The sequence below is a fragment of the Epinephelus fuscoguttatus genome, linkage group LG5, assembly GCF_011397635.1.
Source record: "Epinephelus fuscoguttatus linkage group LG5, E.fuscoguttatus.final_Chr_v1".
Taxonomy (NCBI): Eukaryota; Metazoa; Chordata; class Actinopteri; order Perciformes; family Serranidae; genus Epinephelus; species Epinephelus fuscoguttatus.
Genome location: NC_064756.1, coordinates 29621552 through 29642897, shown reverse-complemented (window position 1 = coordinate 29642897; position 21346 = coordinate 29621552). Strand labels below are relative to the sequence as shown.

The following is a 21346-nucleotide window of genomic DNA, read 5'->3' as shown; positions in this document are numbered from 1 at the left end:
GTGAGAAACATCATGCAGTATGATGATATCAGGTAAGTAATGTATCTCTGGAGGAATCGGGCAAGTCAAACAGATCTGAACTAGGACGAACACTTCAGATAAGGGGGAGATCATCCCACAGATTTTGTTCATTGATAAGAAGAACAGATGAAGACTGATGAAGACATTTTTAGGTAACTGTTACTCTTGTATTCTGAATGTTGGATTTGTATTCAGCCACAGTGCAAATAGTCTGCTTTAAAGGGTAGATGAGGAAAGACAGAAAAGTATGTGTGTGTTGTTTTTCTCTCAGTTATTAAGCATTTTGAGGATGTGTTTTAGTGTGTGTATGGACTTTTCACTCATTGTATCTTTCACAGGTTTGCTTCAGTGCACAGCTGCAAAATGCAGAATCTGACTGAATATCCAGGCAATGCAACTTCCAGCAGAAGCCTGTCTGTGATCATCAAGGTGTGTGTGGTGATTCCCGTCTTCTGCCTCTTCTTCTGCTGCATTATTGTCATGCTGCACATCTTTGCATCTCACAGGCAGTTCCTGGACACATCACGTTACATCCTGTTTGCCTACATGCTGATCAATGACACTGTCCAGCTTTTGTTCTCTGTGCTGCTCTTCTTTTGTCATGGGCAGGGTAAAATTTGCCTTTGTCCTATGTGTTCCTATGTTGTTTGTTTCAAGTGCCACTTTCCAGAACACACCTTTAATTCTGGCCACAATGTCACTGGAGCGTTATGTTGCCATCTTCTATCCCCTGCAGCGCCCGGCCGCCTGGCGCTCAGACCGTATCTGGATCATTATTCTGTCCCTGTGGCTCATCAGCTGTATCTTCCCTGTGATTCACTACTCAATTGGGAAAAGAGATCCTGCTGTGGATATCCTCTCTACCCCTGTGCTTTGCAGATCTACCATTGGCAACTCATCTCCAATCCAGGAAATGTTTCGTGCTGTTGTAAACATTCTCTTCTTTGCAGTAGTAGCTGTTGTCATCATCTTTACATATGTGAGAATCCTGCTGGAAACCAGGAAAATGAGACAAGATAAAGTGTCTGTGAACAAAGCCATGCACACTGTGCTGCTACACGGCTTTCAGCTGCTGCTATGTGTGTTGGCCTTCACTTATCCGATCACTGAAACTCTCGTAGTGCTGCATGCCAACTGGTTGCCAGGGGACATTGCCTTTTTTAACTATTTCTGTTTCATCCTTACTCCACGCTTTCTCAGTCCACTCATCTACGGCTTTAGAGATCAGAGTCTCAGGGGCTGCATCAGGAAAACGTTCCCCTGCTGCTCAGACAAAGTCAAACCTGGTGTCAGAGGCAAGCTGCAGGACAAGTTGCAGGCAAGCTAATACTATCAGCCTTCTCTAATCCACTGTGATTAGACTCCATTACAGATATTTAAAAACCATAAATCACAAAAGACACCATATCTTTGATGCCCTTCTTGCAAATTAATGCACTGATATTTCCATGCACAAACCAGAGTGCAGTTTCTTGGTGCAAAACTGTTGTTTGAATGCATAGACGTATACAAAATTCACAGGCGCACAGTGGAAGGGACCACCGAGAAGGATGTGTTTGTCTGCTATTTCATGTTATTTTCTTTTATCACAGAAAAAAGGTAATTGCCTGGTGGGCTGGATCAAACAGTCTCACAGGCCACATACAACCCATAAGCCAGATGTCCCTGACCCCTCTTGAACATATACATTATAATAATATATACCCTGTACAGCAGTAATTTACAGTTTCCTCTGTCTTATTTACCCTTTTAATGAGATTCATCACACCAATGAAGTCACTTTGATGACAAATTGTCTTTATAGTGGAGCTTTAAAATGGTAGTTTGGTTGCTGTACAGAAAATCCACCTGCAGGTGTCGCACTAACTCTAAACTCAGTAATGCATTCATCTTTGTCAGTGAGCAAATGATGAACCCCAATCATCCACTTGAAATAAATACAAATAAATTAAATAAAAGTGGTGCATAAATTACATCACGGTATAATCATTTTCCATCATTTATTTGCATGAATCACAGCTCAAAATGCAGCTTGTTTAATCAGAAACTGGGTTTAAAGCAGTAAATTAATAATCAAATGTAGATAAAAATGTATTTGATTAAAATAGGACTTAACTATTTCCTTATATTTTTGTAGTAAATTGTTTACATTTTACCTGTTATTAGACATTTTGCTGTTTTCTTTGACAATTTTATAGAAACACTTCTTTTTGTGTTTCTTTCTTATTTGATCACTGTAGCAAACCTTGCACAAAATTATTAGTTATTTGTCAGAAATGCATGGTCTACAAAGTTGCCTTGTGTATCATATATTTTTGGTCATATCATATCCTTTCTACATCAGCCACACAGGTCTTTCCATTGAGGACATGTCACTAAAATCTGCATCAGACTTTAACCAAATCAAGTAAAAGGCCCTGAGAGGAACTGTTTATTGTGTTAGGGGGTAATAGACAAATACTGCATTTACTGTCGTCGATTTTAAGGTAGTGTTGCTGCTAACAGGTCCAACTTTAGTCTTTACATGCTTATCTGTACATTACGTGTGCTTAAGATAATTATTACAATACACAATATGGTTCAGTGACATGTGAAGTGGCAACACTCAGGGCCCCATAAGTCTAGGGCCAACCCTGATCCATGGATACTACAGTGTACATCCTGTGGTCCAACGTTACATGAGTGAAAGTGTCATTAGAAGGAAAGTAAACTATCATTTATGTTATCTGATTCATTCATAAATAACATATTCATATATTTATATTTCTGTGATACTGTGTAAGCAGAATTTAAATGTTTGGAACTATCTTTTAGCTACTTTATATGATTTGGGCATGTTAAATCAGAAAATAAATAATTAAATGTATTATAACCTCATCAGATGTGTGTAAAATGTGAATCTGCTAATTAAATAGACATTAGGTAAATGTTACAGAGTAGAAGCAAAGAGTGAAAATAAGCTGCATGTTTTTCATATACTTTACAGTGCTTGATTAAATGTCCTTACATCAAACTCTCTTGAGCCATTGACTGACATCAATATATGAATGGATAGTAGAATTCACTGCAAAACCTTCTATACTACGACTGAGTAGGTTACTTATTCCTCATTACTCATGTCATGTATTGTCAACATTATGGTCTGGCAGTTATTCATGTGGCATACACAATAAAAAGGTTGGAACCTGGCATCCTGTAATGGTGAACTCTGTGCCAACTGAGGTTATTAATGTGGAATAAATGGAGAGAAAGCTGGTCGTCAGCATGAACAGTCACCTTGAGGCTGGGGGGCCAAGTATGAACTGTATAATTTTACAAGAATATGGGATTATAAAATGTTAATCAGCAGACTTGGTGTGCTCACTCAAAAAGTCTCAAAAAAGAAATAGGGTGCCAGTCCAAAAACATCACAGAAAAGTACAAAACCTGACAGCACTCACTTATAAGTGTAACACTTTGAATTTAATAAACTGCACAGCAGCAGATAAACGGACGCGTTTCAGCTCATAGCCGCCCTCAGTGTTAAATGGTTTGTGGGTGTGTCACCCTTTTAACAGAAGCCAGCTGGTTCCAATTGACAACAATACAAAGATACAAATACAGACCATTCATAAATAATACATCGAATAGTCTAGATATAATAGAAAAATAGCCTAATAGAAAGATAGAAAATCATCAAGCACATAATGCTATATCAAAAAATCAAAATACATGAGAAACTTTGTAAAAATCGACAACAACTCTTTGTCATGACCAAAAGTGTCAATTATGTCCAACAATATGCAAAAGACAACAACAATAGAACCTAGATAGGTCCATATTAACGTAGTTAACAGATGTGTGACTAATAGATATGGTCCATATACCGTCTGTGAAAAGTAGAGTCTAATGCCGAGTGAATTAAGAAGAGTCTTACCAACTCTCTGCAACAAAACTGAGGACATTATTACCATCTTGTGGAGGTTTATGACTTTCTTCTGCTGAACTTTGGGCCTAAACCATGACACCCAAAGTCTCCAACAACCACACTGAGGAACATGTCACCATGACTCAAGTACGTGAACTGTTAGACCAGCACAAAGATTTCCATAGAAACTTGCTTGAACAACAGGGAAAAAAAGCTTCAAAACCTGTGAACAGATCATAGTTTATTCTTCAAACAAGAGGATTGATGATCTGTCAAAGCAAGTCTATGATCTCACTGTGAGTCTAGAGATGACTCAGAAGGAACTTGATGATTTACAAGTCTCATTTAAAACTTGGTCCAAGAACTGCAATGAAACCAAGACAGATTTGGACACTATCTGCAAAAGTGTGACCTCAGTTTCAGACACAACAAATAATCTGGAGGGCTAGTAAAGGTGCCATGATAAGAAAAACTACAGCTGGGATATTTAAAAATAGAGTTGGGTTGGGCTCATGGATCTGGGAAACCCATAAGTCACGACCCATCATAGTTAGATTGATGATTTGTTTGTTGCTATCCCTCCTAATATAGTGACATGTAACCAGTCAGAGCTACTGTTGAGGACTGAGACTGTAAACCAATGTCCTTCTCATAAAGACCTGCACACACACACACACACACACACACACACACACACACACACACACACACACATTACTCACTCACTTATTTTTCTACTTTAAATGACTTGTAATTATTGTTACTGTTGTCATATAAACTTTGTTATTAGTTGATTGTTGTCTCGGCCATTTCAATCAAAACAGGTTATTTTGATGCCTCACATTGAGAACTGGTTGTCTGCTTAACGGGTGTGTTACACATATAATTATATAATGTATCTAGCTCATCTCCCCACTGAAATATCAGTTAGTGAGAAACATCATGCAGTATGATGATATCATGTAAGTAATGTATCTCTGGAGGAATCGGGCAAGTCAAACAGATCTGAACTGGGCCGAACACTTCAGATAAGGGGGAGATCATCCCACAGATTTTGTTCATTGATAAGAAGAACAGATGAAGACTGATGAAGACATTTTTAGGTAACTGTTACTCTTGTATTCTGAATGTTGGATTTGTATTCAGCCACAGTGCAAATAGTCTGCTTTAAAGGGTAGATGAGGAAAGACAGAAAAGTATGTGTGTGTTGTTTTTCTCTCAGTTATTAAGCATTTTGAGGATGTGTTTTAGTGTGTGTATGGACTTTTCACTCATTGTATCTTTCACAGGTTTGCTTCAGTGCATAGCTGCAAAATGCAGAATCTGACTGAATATCCAGGCAATGCAACTTCCAGCAGAAGCCTGTCTGTGATCATCAAGGTGTGTGTGGTGATTCCCTCCTTCTGCCTCTTCTTCTGCTGCATTATTGTCATGCTGCACATCTTTGCATCTCACAGGCAGTTTCTGGACACATCGCGTTACATCCTGTTTGCCTACATGCTGATCAATGACACTGTCCAGCTTTTGTTCTCTGTGCTGCTCTTCCTCTTTGTCATGGGCAGGGTAAAATTTGCCTTTGTCCTATGTGTTCCTATGTTGTTTGTTTCAAGTGTCACTTTCCAGAACACACCTTTAATTCTTGCCACAATGTCACTGGAGCGTTATGTTGCCATCTTCTATCCCCTGCAGCGCCCGGCCGCCTGGCGCTCAGACCGTATCTGGATCATTATTCTGTCCCTGTGGCTCATCAGCTGTATCTTCCCTGTGATTCACTACTCAATTGGGAAAAGAGATCCTGCTGTGGATATCCTCTCTACCCCTGTGCTTTGTAAATCTACCATTGTCAACTCATCTCCAATCCAGGATATGTTTCATGCTGTTGTAAACATTCTCTTCTTTGCAGTAGTAGCTGTTGTCATCATCTTTACATATGTGAGAATCCTGCTGGAAACCAGGAAAATGAGACAAGATAAAGTGTCTGTGAACAAAGCCATGCACACTGTGCTGCTACACGGCTTTCAACTGCTGCTATGTGTGTTGGCCTTCACTTATCCGATCACTGAAACTCTCGTAGTGCTGCATGCCAACTGGTTGCCAGAGGACATTGCCTTTTTTAACTTTTTCTGTTTCATCCTTACTCCACGCTTCCTCAGTCCGCTCATTTACGGCTTTAGAGATCAGAGTCTCAGGGGCTGCATCAGGAAAACGTTCCTCTGCTGCTCAGACAAAGTCAAACCTGGTGTCAGAGGCAAGCTGCAGGACAAGTTGCAGGCAAGCTAATACTATCAGCCTTCTCTAATCCACTGTGATTAGACTCTATTACAGATATTTAAAAACCATAAATCACAAAAGATGCCATGGGCTCTAGTTTCCCGGCGCAATGCAGGGTGGCGGACCCCACACAGAGCTAGTTTCGAGCAGCGCAACCTGAGGCGCGCTCAGTTTGGTAGTTTGGCAGACCGAGGTGCGCTGAGATGGGTGTGGCGGCGCAGCAGGGGGAGGTGTCGACAGATCCAGCTTGGCGCAGTGACAGTTTCGTGCCAAAAGGCTTCGCTGAAGGTGCACTAAAAGCTTGCCAACTGAAACCACGTCTACTGTCAGCGAATGGGGAGCGCAGCCAGTGTAGCGGAAGTTTGGCTGACCAGTGGACAGTGTGCACGCGTCACCAAAACCTCACAGGCAGGTTTCCAGAATGTCAGGCACATTAACAATGCAATAAATACCCAAAAAAAACACTATTCAATGCAACTATCTGCAATCAGCACATAAATGTATCTCTATATCGACTGTCCCGTCACATCTGATGTCAGATCAAAGGGAATTGGCACCTTTTGGCATGTTTGGCACGCGTAATGGAAACCCAACGTGATTTAATTGACACAGCTGCAAACTACTGAGTTCACATCCCTCTCAGCCAACCACAAACAGCCACAGCATCAGATAGGGAGTATATATTCAGCATCTGTCATCTTAGAAAAGTCAAAAGAAAAGAAACAGAGTGAGACTGCGAGAGAGAAAGAGAGAGAGAGAGTGCGCGCACAAGAGAAACACATTAATTTACAATTGTGGTGACCTCCTCCCAGGCTACCTTTGCATCATCAGCCCATGGAGGTCTGCTCACAGTTCCGTATATTCGGACACTGCGAGCTTGGACATCCCGGGCCAAAACATCAGTTTCCTCCTGGGAGGAGTTTGGTCATCTGATGCTGCTGCTCTCTTCTGCCATGGCGAATTGAGTAAACTCTCATTACACCTTCGCGCAGCGCATTTAAGGGCGAGGAGAGGCGCTCATTTGATTGGTGTGATGTGAATCGGATGTGTAAAACCCACTCCACGCCTTCTCTCCTCCCTCCTTCCGACTTGCGCAGCTAGGAGGGACGGAGGTGGGACAGACGAGTAGCTGCGCCAGCGCGCATGGTGTGCCAAACTTGCAAAATCCGCCTGGCCACACCCAGTTGGCGAAGCGCAGGTGCGCTGCGCCCCCGCCTCGCCCGGTCTGCAAAACTAGAGCCCCATATCTTTGATGCCCTTCTTGCAAATTAGCGCACTGATATTTCCATGCACAAACCAGAGTGCAGTTTCTTGGTGCAAAATGCATAGTTGTTTCAATGCATAGACGTATACAAAATTCACAGGCGCACAGTGGAAGGGACCACCGAGAAGGATGTGTTTGTCTGCTATTTCATGTTATTTTCTTTTATCACAGAAAAAAGGTAATTGCCTGGTGGGCTGGATCAAACAGTCTCACAGGCCACATACAACCCATAAGCCAGATGTCCCTGACCCCTCTTGAACATATACATTATAATAATATATACCCTGTACAGCAGTAATTTACAGTTTGCTCTGTCTTATTTACCTTTTTAATGAGATTCATCACACCAATGAAGTCACTCTGATGACAAATTGTCTTTATAGTGGAGCTTTAAAATGGTAGTTTGGTTGCTGTACAGAAAATCCACCTGCAGGTGTCGCACTAACTCTAAACTCAGTAATGCATTCAACTTTTTTTTCCCTTTCTTTGTCAGTGAGCAAATGATGAACCCCAATCATCCACTTGAAATAAATACACATAAATTAAATAAAAGTGGTGCATAAATTACATCATGGTATAATCATTTTCCATCATTTATTTGCATGAATCACAGCTCAAAATGCAGCTTGTTTAATCAGAAACTGGGTTTAAAGCAGTAAATTAATAATCAAATGTAGATAAAAATGTATTTGATTAAAATAGGACTTAACTATTTCCTTATATTTTTGTAGTACATTGTTTACATTTTACCTGTTAATAGACATTTTGCTGTTTTCCTTGACAATTTTATAGAAACACTTCATTTAAATCTGCTTCTTTTTGTATTTCTTTCTTATTTGATCACTGTAGCAAATCTTGCACAAAATTATTAGTTATTTGTCAGAAATGCATGGTCTACAAAGTTGCCTTGTGTATCATATATTTTTGGTCATATCATATCCTTTCTACATCAGCCACACAGGTCTTTCCATTGTGGACATGTCACTAAAATCTGCATCAGACTTTAACCAGATCAAGTAAAAGGCCCTGAGAGGAACTGTTTATTGTGTTAGGGGGTAATAGACAAATACTGCATTTACTGTCGTCGATTTTAAGGTAGTGTTGCTGCTAACAGGTCCAACTTTAGTCTTTACATGCTTATCTGTACATTACGTGTGCTTAAGATAATTATTACAATACACAATATGGTTCAGTGACATGTGAAGTGGCAACACTCAGGGCCCCATAAGTCTAGGGCCAACCCTGATCCATGGATACTACAGTGTACATCCTGTGGTCCAACGTTACATGAGTGAAAGTGTCATTAGAAGGAAAGTAAACTATCATTTATGTTATCTGATTCATTCATAAATAACATATTCATATATTTATATTTCTGTGATACTGTGTAAGCAGAATTTAAATGTTTGGAACTATCTTTTAGCTACTTTATATGATTTGGGCATGTTAAATCAGAAAATAAATCAATAAATGTATTATAACCTCATCAGATGTGTGTAAAATGTGAATCTGCTAATTAAATAGACATTAGGTAAATGTTACAGCGTAGAAGCAAAGAGTGAAAATAAGCTGCACGTTTTTCATATACTTTACAGTGCTTGATTAAATGTCCTTACATCAAACTCTCTTGAGCCATTGACTGACATCAATATATGAATGGATAGTAGAATTCACTGCAAAACCTTCTATACTACGACTGAGTAGGTTACTTATTCCTCATTACTCATGTCATGTATTGTCAACATTATGGTCTGGCAGTTATTCATGTGGCATACACAATAAAAAGGTTGGAACCTGGCATCCTGTAATGGTGAACTCTGTGCCAACTGAGGTTATTAATGTGGAATAAATGGAGAGAAAGCTGGTCGTCAGCATGAACAGTCACCTTGAGGCTGGGGGGGCAAATATAAACTATGATTTTACAAGAATATGGGATTATAAAATGTTAATCAGCAGACTTGGTGTGCTCACTCAAAAAGTCTCAAAAAAGAAATAGGGTGCCAGTCCAAAAACATCACAGAAAAGTACAAAACCTGACAGCACTCACTTATAAGTGTAACACTTTGAATTTAATAAACTGCACAGCAGCAGATAAACGGACGCGTTTCAGCTCAGCCGCCTCAGCGTTAAATGGTTTGTGGGTGTGTCACCCTTTTAACAGAAGCCAGCTGGTTCCAATTGACAACAATACAAAGATACAAATACAGACCATTCATAAATAATACATCGAATAGTCTAGATATAATAGAAAAATAGCCTAATAGAAAGATAGAAAATCATCAAGCACATAATGCTATATCAAAAAATCAAAATATATGAGAAACTTTGTAAAAATCGACAACAACTCTTTGTCATGACCAAAAGTGTCAATTATGTCCAAAGACAACAACAATAGAACCTAGATAGGTCCATATTAACGTAGTTAACAGATGTGTGACTAATAGATATGGTCCATATACCGTCTGTGAAAAGTAGTGTCTAATGCCGAGTGAATTAAGAAGAGTCTTACCAACTCTCTGCAACAAAACTGAGGACATTATTACCATCTTGTGGAGGTTTATGATTTTCTTCTGCTGAACTTTGGGTCTAAACCATGACACCCAAAGTCTCCAACAACCACACTGAGGAACATGTCACCATGACTCAAGTACGTGAACTGTTAGACCAGCACAAAGATTTCCATAGAAACTTGCTTGAACAACAGGGAAAAAAAGCTTCAAAACCTGTGAACAGATCATAGTTTATTCTTCAAACAAGAGGATTGATGATCTGTCAAAGCAAGTCTATGATCTCACTGTGAGTCTAGAGATGACTCAGAAGGAACTTGATGATTTACAAGTCTCATTTAAAACTTGGTCCAAGAACTGCAATGAAACCAAGACAGATTTGGACACTATCTGCAAAAGTGTGACCTCAGTTTCAGACACAACAAATAATCTGGAGGGCTAGTAAAGGTGCCATGATAAGAAAAACTACAGCTGGGATATTTAAAAATAGAGTTGGGATGGGCTCATGGATCTGGGAAACCCATAAGTCACGACCCATCATAGTTAGATTGATGATTTGTTTGTTGCTATCCCTCCTAATATAGTGACATGTAACCAGTCAGAGCTACTGTTGAGGACTGAGACTGTAAACCAATGTCCTTCTCATAAAGACCTGCACACACACACATTACTCACTCATATTTTTCTACTTTAAATGACTTGTAATTATTGTTACTGTTGTCATATAAACTTTGTTATTAGTTGATTGTTGTCTCAGCCATTTCAATCAAAACAGGTTATTTTGATGCCTCACATTGAGAACTGGTTGTCTGCTTAACGGTGTGTTACACATATAATTATATAATGTATCTAGCTCATCTCCCCACTGAAATATCAGTTAGTGAGAAACATCATGCAGTATGATGATATCATGTAAGTAATGTATCTCTGGAGGAATCGGGCAAGTCACACAGATCTGAACTGGGCCGAACACTTAAGATAAGGGGGAGATCATCCCACAGATTTTGTTCATTGATAAGAAGAACAGATGAAGACTGATAAAGACATTTTTAGGCAACTGTTACTCTTGTATTCTGAATGTTGGATTTGTATTCAGCCACAGTGCAAATAGTCTGCTTTAAAGGGTAGATGAGGAAAGACAGAAAAGTATGTGTGTGTTGTTTTACTGTCAGTTATTAAGCATTTTGAGGATGTGTTTTAGTGTGTGTATGGACTTTTCACTCATTGTATCTTTCACAGGTTTGCTTCAGTGCATAGCTGCAAAATGCAGAATCTGACTGAATATCCAGGCAATGCAACTTCCAGCAGAAGCCTGTCTGTGATCATCAAGGTGTGTGTGGTGGTTCCCATCTTCTGCCTCTTCTTCTGCTGCATTATTGTCATGCTGCACATCTTTGCATCTCACAGGCAGTTCCTGGACACATCACGTTACATCCTGTTTGCCTACATGCTGATCAATGACACTGTCCAGCTTTTGTTCTCTGTGCTGCTCTTCCTCTTTGTCATGGGCAGGGTAAAATTTGCTTTTATCCTATGTGTTCCTATGTTGTTTGTTTCAAGTGCCACCTTCCAGAACACACCTTTAATTCTGGCCACAATGTCACTGGAGCGTTATGTTGCCATCTTCTATCCCCTGCAGCGCCCAGCCGCCTGGCGCTCAGACCGTATCTGGATCATTATTCTGTCCCTGTGGCTCATCAGCTGTATCTTCCCTGTGATTCACTACTCAATTGGGAAAAGAGATCCTGCTGTGGATATCCTCTCTACCCCTGTGCTTTGTAAATCTACCATTGTCAACTCATCTCCAATCCAGGAAATGTTTCGTGCTGTTGTAAACATTCTCTTCTTTGCAGTAGTAGCTGTTGTCATCATCTTTACATATGTGAGAATCCTGCTGGAAACCAGGAAAATGAGACAAGATAAAGTGTCTGTGAACAAAGCCATGCACACTGTGCTGCTACACGGCTTTCAGCTGCTGCTATGTGTGTTGGCCTTCACTTATCCGATCACTGAAACTCTCGTAGTGCTGCATGCCAACTGGTTGCCAGAGGACATTGCCTTTTTTAACTACTTCTGTTTCATCCTTACTCCACGCTTCCTCAGCCCGCTCATCTACGGCTTTAGAGATCAGAGTCTCAGGGGCTGCATCAGGAAAACGTTCCCCTGCTGCTCAGACAAAGTCAAACCTGGTGTCAGAGGCATATGGAAAGCCGTTTTAACATTTAATCACTAAGTCCGACTATCTGGAATTACCATTATAGATATCTATAACGTCATTTTGACTTGTAGTAATGTCATTGTGACTAGTATGAATTTTAATTTAAGATATCTGTAACGTCATTCTGACTAGTCAAAACTGAATGACAGATATCTATCATGTCATTTTGACTAGTCAAAACTGAATTACAGATATCTATAACGTCATTTTGACTAGTCAAAACTGAATTATAGATATCTATAACGTCATTTTGACTAGTCAAAACTGAATTATAGATATCTATAACGTCATTTTGACTAGTAGTAATGTCATTGTGACTAGTATGAATTTTAATTTAAGATATCTGTAACGTCATTCTGACTAGTCAAAACTTAATTACAGATATCTATAACGTCATTTTGACTAGTCAAAACTGAATGACAGATATCTATAACGTCATTTTGACTAGTAGTAACGTCATTCTGACTAGTCAAAACTGAATTACAGATATCTGTAATGTCATTTTGACTAGTCAAAACTTAATTACAGATATCTATGACGTCATTCTGACTAGTCAAAACTGAATTACAGATATCTATAATATCATTCTGACTAGTCAAAACTACAGTTACAGATATCTGTAATTCAGTTTTGACTAGTAAGATTCAAACTATTTTTGCCATTAATGTGTATGGGGTTTGTCATTATAGATATCTACAATTACATTATGACTATCTATAATTCCAGTTTGAGATATCTACAACGTCAATTTGACTAGTCATAATTCAGTTGTAGATATCTACAACGTCATTTTGACTAGTCATAATTCGAATTCAAGATATCTACAACGTCATTCTGACTATCTGAAACTCAATTCAAGATATCTAGAAAGGACCATGTAGATATCTTCAATTGATGATAATTAAAGATATCTTGAACTTGAATTATGACTAGTCAAAATTAAATTGTAGATATCTCAAACTGGAATTACAGATATCCACAATTCAGTTGCGGATATCCGCAATAAGAATTGCAGATATCCGCAACTACATTGGAGATATCTATAATGACAAACCCCATACACATGAATGGCAAAAATAGTTTGAATCTTACTCGTCAAAACTGAATTACAGATATCTGTAATTAGAGTTTTGACTAGGCAAAATCTAATTACAGATATCTTGAATAAGAGTTTTGACTTGGCAAAATTATGTTGCAGATATCAGCAATGAATATCCAGTCTAGCGATTAAATGTTAAAATGGCTTGCCATAGACCTCCTCCCAGGCTACCTTTGCATCATCAGCCCGTGAAGGTCTGCTCACAGTTCCGTATATTCGGACAGTGTGAGCTTGGACCTCCTGGACCAAAACATCAGTTTCCTCCTGGGAGAAGTTTGGTCATCTGACGCTGCTGCTTTCTTCTGCCATGGCGAATTGAGTAAACTCTCATTACACCTTCGCGCGGCGCATTTAAGGGCGAGGAGAGGGGCTCATTTGATTGGTGTGATGTGAATCGGATGTGTAAAACCCACTCCACGCCTTCTCTCCTCCCTCCTTCCGACTTGTGCAGGTAGGAGGGATGGAGGTGGGACAGTATGGCAAGCCATTTTAACATTTAATCGCTAGACTGGATATTCATTGCTGATATCTGCAACATAATTTTGCCTAGTCAAAACTCTTATTCAAGATATCTGTAATTAGATTTTGCCTAGTCAAAACTCTAATGACACATATCTGTAATTCAGTTTTGACTAGTAAGATTCAAACTATTTTTACCATTCATATGTATGGGGTTTGTCATTATAGATATCTCCAATGTAGTTACGGATATCTGCAACTGAATTGTGGATATCTGTAATTCCAGTTTGAGATATCTACAATTTTTTGTATAAATATCTTTAATTATCATCAATTGAAGATATCTATGGCAAGCCATTTTAACATTTAATCGCTAGACTGGATATTCATTGCTGATATCTGCAACATAATTTTGCCTAGTCAAAACTCTTATTCAAGATATCTGTAATTCGATTTTGCCTAGTCAAAACTCTAATTACAGATATCTGTAATTCAGTTTTGACTAGTAAGATTCAAACTATTTTTGCCATTCATGTGTATGGGGTTTGTCATTATAGATATCTCCAATGTAGTTGCGGATATCTACAACTGAATTGTGGATATCTGTAATTCCAGTTTGAGATATCTACAATTTAATTTTGACTAGTCATAATTCAAGTTCAAGATATCTTTAATTATCATCAATTGAAGATATCTACATGGTCCTTTCTAGATATCTTGAATTGAGTTTCAGATGATGTTGTAGATATCTTGAATTCGAATTATGACTAGTCAAAATGACGTTGTAGATATCTCAAACTGGAATTATAGATAGTCATAATGTAATTGTAGATATCTCAAACTGGAATTATAGATAGTCATAATGTAATTGTAGATATCTATAATGACAAACCCCATACACATGAATGGCAAAAATAGTTTGAATCTTACTAGTCAAAACTGAATTACAGATATCTGTAACTGTAGTTTTGACTAGTCAGAATGACGTCATAGATATCTGTAATTCAGTTTTGACTAGTCAAAATGACGTCATAGATATCTGTCATTCAATTTTGACTAGTCAGAATGACGTTACAGATATCTTAAATTAAAATTCATACGAGTCACAATGACATTACTACTAGTCAAAATGACGTTATAGATATCTATAATGGTAATTCCAGATAGTCGGACTTAGTGATTAAATGTTAAAACGGCTTGCCACAGGGACAGACGAGTAGCTGCGCCAGCGCGCACGGTGTGCCAAACTTGCAAAATCCGCCTGGCCACACCCAGTTGGCGAAGCGCAGGTGCGCTGCGCCCCCGCCTCGCCCGGTCTGCAAAACTAGAGCCCCATATCTTTGATGCCCTTCTTGCTAATTAACGCACTGATATTTCCATGCACAAACCAGAGTGCAGTTTCTTGGTGCAAAATGCATAGTTGTTTCAATGCATAGACGTATACAAAATTCACAGGCGCACAGTGGAAGGGACCACCAAGAAGGATGTGTTTGTCTGCTATTTCATGTTATTTTCTTTTATCACAGAAAAAAGGTAATTGCCTGGTGGGCTGGATCAAACAGTCTCACAGGCCACATACAACCCATAAGCCAGATGTCCCTGACCCCTCTTGAACATATACATTATAATAATATATACCCTGTACAGCAGTAATTTACAGTTTCCTCTGTCTTATTTACCTTTTTAATGAGATTCATCACACCAATGAAGTCACTCTGATGACAAATTGTCTTTATAGTGGAGCTTTAAAATGGTAGTTTGGTTGCTGTACAGAAAATCCACCTGCAGGTGTCGCACTAACTCTAAACTCAGTAATGCATTCAACTTTTTTTTTTCCTTTTCTTTGTCAGTGAGCAAATGATGAACCCCAATCATCCACTTGAAATAAATACAAATAAATTAAATAAAAGTGGTGCATAAATTACATCATGGTATAATCATTTTCCATCATTTGTTTGCATGAATCACAGCTCAAAATGCAGCTTGTTTAATCAGAAACTGGGTTTAAAGCAGTAAATTAATAATCAAATGTAGATAAAAATGTAGGCTATTTGAATAAAATAAGTGTTGGAGCCATTATGGGTGTTTTTGTTTGCTGTCACACCACAAGGTGGCAGTCAACGTTCTTAGAATTGGTGATGGGTCACGTCAATCAATTAAGTACAAAAGACACACAGGTGTGGGGATCGGTGTGTTTGGACCACAGGAGGTGTTACGTTTCTTACCGCAACACATAATGTTCAAACATAAGAAATTAGTCTAGTAAATAAATAGGTTTCTGTCAACTACCACCACCGAAGAACCGAAGAATACATCGCAAGAAAACACAAAGTGTAGTGGCTATCTTTAGTCTTCATGTTTCTTACTTCTTAGTATCTACTTACTTCTTCTTTTAACCACATTTATGGACGACATAGACGACATGAGCCTGTTTTACGCGTTGAGTCGGCACGGTGGCAACGCCAACGGTAAAGCAACCGTGTTGCTCCGCCGTCACTCGTTTATTCACTAACACAACCTTTCACAATAAAATTCCATTTCCTGTTAATCTCTTAGTGGCCAACGGAAACTGCACAGAGTGACAAATAAAGTTCAAAGGTCAAACAAACAGGAATTAAGTCATTCAAAGTACTCAATATTCCCTGACCTTAAATTTAAACATTCTTTCATCGTGCTCAACAAGAAATACAATTAAACAGTAAATTTACTAAATGATAAATGGCGCTTACATTCCAGCCCCTAACAATTACATCTTAACACATTAAAGCGTCATTTCATCTCAAATCAGAACATATGACTAACTTCTTTTAACTCATTTTTTTTACATACAACTTATGTTTATCTCTTAACTTGAACAGTGTTTTTAAATCCACATTTAGTTCATTTCAATATTTACTCAAGTTTGGTATGCAGCGAAAATCCTATGCTTTAAGCACAAGTATTTTACACATGGCATATAAACATTTCACTTACTCATCCATTTCAAGCAACAGACATAACTTATCTATTGGCCTTTCCAAAACACTTGTTTTAGTTTTCACAAATGCACTTCTGACAAGTCCCTTTGAATCTGACACTGTCCTTTCAACTTTTCCCATTAACCAGGAACTTCTTGGTGCACTGTCATCCACTATAAGGACAACATCTCCTTCTTTCATATTTCTCCTGGTTACTGACCACTTCTGTCTTTCTTGAAGAAGCGGCAAATACTCTTTGGTCCAACGCTTCCAGAAGATGTCAGACAAGTACTGCACCTGTCTCCACCTTCTCTTGGCATACAGGTCCTCCTTTTGAAACACTCCAGGTGGCAGTACCGGTTGTCTTTTAAGGAGAAGTAGGTGGTTCGGTGTGAGAGCCTCTATGTCGTTTGAATCATTTGACACTCTTGTTATAGGCCTGCCATTAATAATGGCCTCAACTTCACATAGCACTGTGTGGAGGCGCTCATCATCAAGAGGCTGCTGTTTCAGGATTTGGTTTAGAATTCTCCTCACAGAACGAATCTGTCTCTCCCAGATGCCTCCGAAGTGCGAGCCTGCTGGTGGGTTGAATATCCATGTGATACCTTTCTGCATGAGCATCTCTGAGATTTTTGACTGATTCCAGCCTTTGATTGCTTCACGCATTTCCTTCTCTGCTCCCACTAGATTTGTGCCATTATCTGATCTCATGACTGACACTTGGCCTCTCCTTGCAATGAATCTCCTATATGCATTAATGCAGGCATCAGTCTCAAGTGAATGGGCAACTTCAATATGAATAGCTCTTACAGTAAGACATGTGAACAATACGCCATACCTTTTGACTGAACTCCGCCCACATTTGACTTCAAAAGGCCCAAAATAATCTATTCCCACACTGGAGAATGGGGGTTTGTCAGGTATCAGGCGATCTTGTGGCAAATTTGCCATTCTCTGTTCAGCAGGCTTTGCTGAGATCTTCCTGCATGTTACACACTTTGACAGTATCTTCCTAAGAGCAGAGTCTGCTTGTGGAATCCAGAATCTTTCTCTAAGTCTGGACAATGTATAATTCCTTCCACTATGCCCTGTTTCTTGATGGATATGTCTGAGGATCAAGGCTGAAACATGGTGATTTTTAGGAAGGATCACAGGATGCTTAGCATCTGCTGGTAATGCGGATCGATGCAATCGTCCTCCTACTCTTAAAATCCCATCCTGCACAACAGGATCAAGTTTGACAATGTGACTGCTCCTTTTAAGCTTGTCACCCTTCTGGAGAGTCATTAGTTCATCACTGAAGCCTTGACTTTGACACAGTCTGATAATCTCAATTTCTCCACTTGCTACATCTTCGGCAGTGAGCAAGGATCCCTTAATAGTTGATCTGAACTTCTGCATTTGTCTTTTGACCATTTCAGTTGTCTTTTCATAACTCAAACTCTCACTTGCTTGTGATATGAGATGTTTACGATGTGTGCTCAGCTTATGAAGCAGTTGTTTGAATTTCATCATCCAGGAAACTGCCTTTTTTAAACTGTGCCACTCTGAATAATGACAAATGAGCTTGTTGAGTGAGCTCTCGTGCACATTTGTAGCATTCACACTCATTGTTTCTTTCATTTCAACATCATCTTTCTGTGTTTCTCTCATGTCAGGTGAAACTGGCCAGTGGTCCTTGTCTCTTGTCAAAAAATCTGGCCCACCAATCCAGTTTTGACATTTAGTGAATGTGTCTGCGTTCATGCCTCTTGACGCATGGTCGGCTGGATTTAACTCAGAGTTAACATACATCCACTGACTTGGTTTGGTGTTGTCTCTGATGAGCAACACTCTGTTTGCTACAAATGTTTTGAACCTAACATTTTCACTGGCAATGTACCTCAACACAGTAGTACTGTCAGTCCAAAACATAGATTCTTCCAGTGGCATATGCAGCTCCTTTCTCATGAGGCGGTCCATTTTTACAGCAACTGTAGCTGCTGTTAATTCCAGTCTTGGAATTGTTGTTTGTTTCAGTGGCGACACTCTGGACTTGCCGATGATGAATGAACAGTGAGTTGAGCCATTTTCATTTGTGATGCGAAGGTAGGTAACAACTCCATAACCTTTCTCACTCGCATCGGCAAAGTGATGCATTTGTGCAGATGTGACTTTTCCAAATCCAACTGGTTTCAGACATCTGTCCACTGTGAAACCATGAAGCTTTGTGAGTTCAGAAATCCACTTCTGTGATTTTTGAGCCAGTTCAGGGGGGATGTGCTCGTCCCAGGAGACTTTCCTGCCACACAGCTCCTGCAGGATCATTTTTGCTGGAAGGATGACAGGTGACAAAAACCCTAAAGGGTCATATATGGCACTTATGAATGAGAGGATGCCACGTCTTGTCTAAGGTGCGTGTTTTGCATTTATCCTGATCTTAAATACATCCAACTCAGTACACCAGTTCACTCCAAGGACTCTCTCATCAGGTAATGCGTCATGACTGAGATCCAAATCCTTAACCTCCTTTGCTCTTTCAGGTTCAGTAATGGAGGCAAGGATGGCTCTGCTATTGCTCATCCACTTTGTTAGGTGGAATCCTCCACTCTCACAGAGTGCTGTCAAGTTCCTGACCATAGCAACTGCTTGGGTTTCGTCTGGCACTGATAAAAGGCAATCATCCACATAAAAATTGTTCATTACTGCTTTAACTGCAGCAGGTGCCATTTTGTCTTTAGCATCCTCAGCGGTCTTCCTCAGTGCAAAGTTGGCACAGCTGGGGGAAGATGTTGCCCCAAACAAGTGCACAACCATCTTGTATTCTTGCAGTGGTTCATTCAAGTTTCCATCTGGCCACCAGAGGAATCTCAGAAGGTCACTGTCTTCTGGTGGCACTTTAACTTGATGATACATAGCCTCTATGTCTGACATTAAGGCAATGTGGTCATGTCTGAATCTTGTTAACACTCCTATTAGTGTGTTTGTTAAATCTGGGCCCTGCAAAAGTTCCCCATTCAATGACTTGCCTTGATATGAAGCTGCACAGTCAAAAACTACACGGAGTTTTCCTTTTTGGGGGTGATATACCCCATGATGAGGTATGTACCAAAATCTCTCATTCTCAGACACAGTCTTTTCTTTTGGTACTTCAACTGCATAGCCTTTACTCAACAGGTAAGACATGAAGCTTTGATACTCTCTGTGAAAGTCTTTGTTTTTGACAAGTTTCTTTTTCAGGTTTTCTGCTCTCTGAACAACTACACCTCGGTTGTTAGGCATTTTGACAGCTTTGTTTCTTAAGGGAAGACCTATACTATAGTGTCCGTCAACCTTTTTAGCTGTTTCATTGACAGAGTCCATAAACTGGATGTCCTCTCGTGACATTTCATGTTTCTCCTCACTGGCTTTCTCTGGGAAATCATGGTTAAACTGTTGCACAAGCAGGTTCTCCACATTAGCAATGGAGATGCGATTCACAGAGACACTCAGTTGACTTTCAGATGGAGTGGTGCAATCCTCACTCCTGAGAGGACCGTTGATGACCCAACCGAGGACTGTTCGAACTGCATATGGACCATCATCCTCACTGTGGATGACTTCCCACGGTTCCATAGCCTTGTAGACATCACAGCCTATTAACAGTCCAATGTCTGCAGTTGTTTGTGGCAGCTGGATTCCATGAAGGTGTGGCCACCTTTTTAAATCGTCTTGCACTGGAATGTTCTCTTTGGACACTGGAATGTCTCTATGAGTGTAAATCTCAGGTAAGTCAATGTAAATGTTCTCTTTCAAACCACACACCTCTAATCCTGAAAGATGGTAGCTCGGTTCTAACTTTTCTTGGCCCATTGTTCGGAGCAGTATTTGTGTTTTCTTGCCTACAATGCCAAGCTGTCTCATCAGCTTCTCGGTGCAGAATGTGGCTTGGCTTCCATTATCCATGAATGCATAAGTCTCTATTACCTTGCTGCCTTTCTTTGACTTGACACACACAGGCACAATTGCTAAGACACGACTGTCCTTTCCGGCCCCGGTGGCTCCACATATTCCACCCGAGATGTGTGTTGTTTCATAAGTTGTAGTGCTTTCTGTGACGTTTTTCTGACTTGTCTGAACTGCTTCATTATCCCCTTCCTTTGTGCAATGAAGCATGCTTGGATGTCTCTTAGAACAGTATTCACATGAAGCTCTTTTCTTACAGTCTTTACTCAAATGTCCTGGTGTCAAACATGAAAAACACAGTCCGTTTCCTTTAAGAAACTCTAGTCTATCTTTGTAAGGCTGGTTTCTGATTTTGTGACATTCTGCCAATGTATGTTGTTTTTCACAATATATACATGGCTTCTGAAAGGCATTAATGGTGTGGCGAGAGGAGTTTTTATAGCTTTCAGGGGACTGTTTATTTGTAGCTGGTGCTACACTTGTGGCAAATGCACTCCCCTTTGGCCTGGATGCTCTGTTCAGTCTCACATTTGCATAGGTTTTCCCTTATCTTCAGCATCTTTAATGTCACCAAACAAGGGATCTGCAGCTATTTTAGCTTGTCTGTTTATGAATCTGACCAGATCTGAAAATCTTGCTCTCCTTCCACTTGTTTCTTGAATGTCAAAAGCAGAAACTCTCCACATCTCTCTCATCTTGTATGGTAACTTGGAGAT

The 21346-nt window shown here is 39.7% G+C and overlaps 2 protein-coding genes and 1 pseudogene across 2 annotated transcripts; all 3 read left to right on the top strand.

The window, feature by feature from the left end:
* The first annotated feature begins 384 nt into the window (after positions 1 to 384).
* LOC125889017 (odorant receptor 131-2-like) lies at positions 385 to 1348 on the top strand (annotated as a pseudogene).
* Positions 1349 to 5242: 3894 nt separating this feature from the next.
* LOC125889016 (odorant receptor 131-2-like) lies at positions 5243 to 6208 on the top strand. The gene has a single exon (XM_049576670.1). It carries the CDS (start codon positions 5243 to 5245, stop codon positions 6206 to 6208), a length of 966 nt encoding a protein of 321 aa, XP_049432627.1.
* Positions 6209 to 11125: 4917 nt separating this feature from the next.
* Positions 11126 to 12203, top strand: LOC125889015 (odorant receptor 131-2-like). Its single transcript, XM_049576669.1, has one exon. It carries the CDS (start codon positions 11235 to 11237, stop codon positions 12201 to 12203), a length of 969 nt encoding a protein of 322 aa, XP_049432626.1. The 5' UTR covers positions 11126 to 11234.
* Positions 12204 to 21346: the final 9143 nt, after the last annotated feature.

Bases quoted from the DNA above. Each gene is read 5' to 3' on its own strand.
- LOC125889016 (XM_049576670.1), top strand. From the start codon at position 5,243: ATGCAGAATCTGACTGAATATCCAGGCAATGCAACTTCCAGCAGAAGC.
- LOC125889015 (XM_049576669.1), top strand. From the start codon at position 11,235: ATGCAGAATCTGACTGAATATCCAGGCAATGCAACTTCCAGCAGAAGC.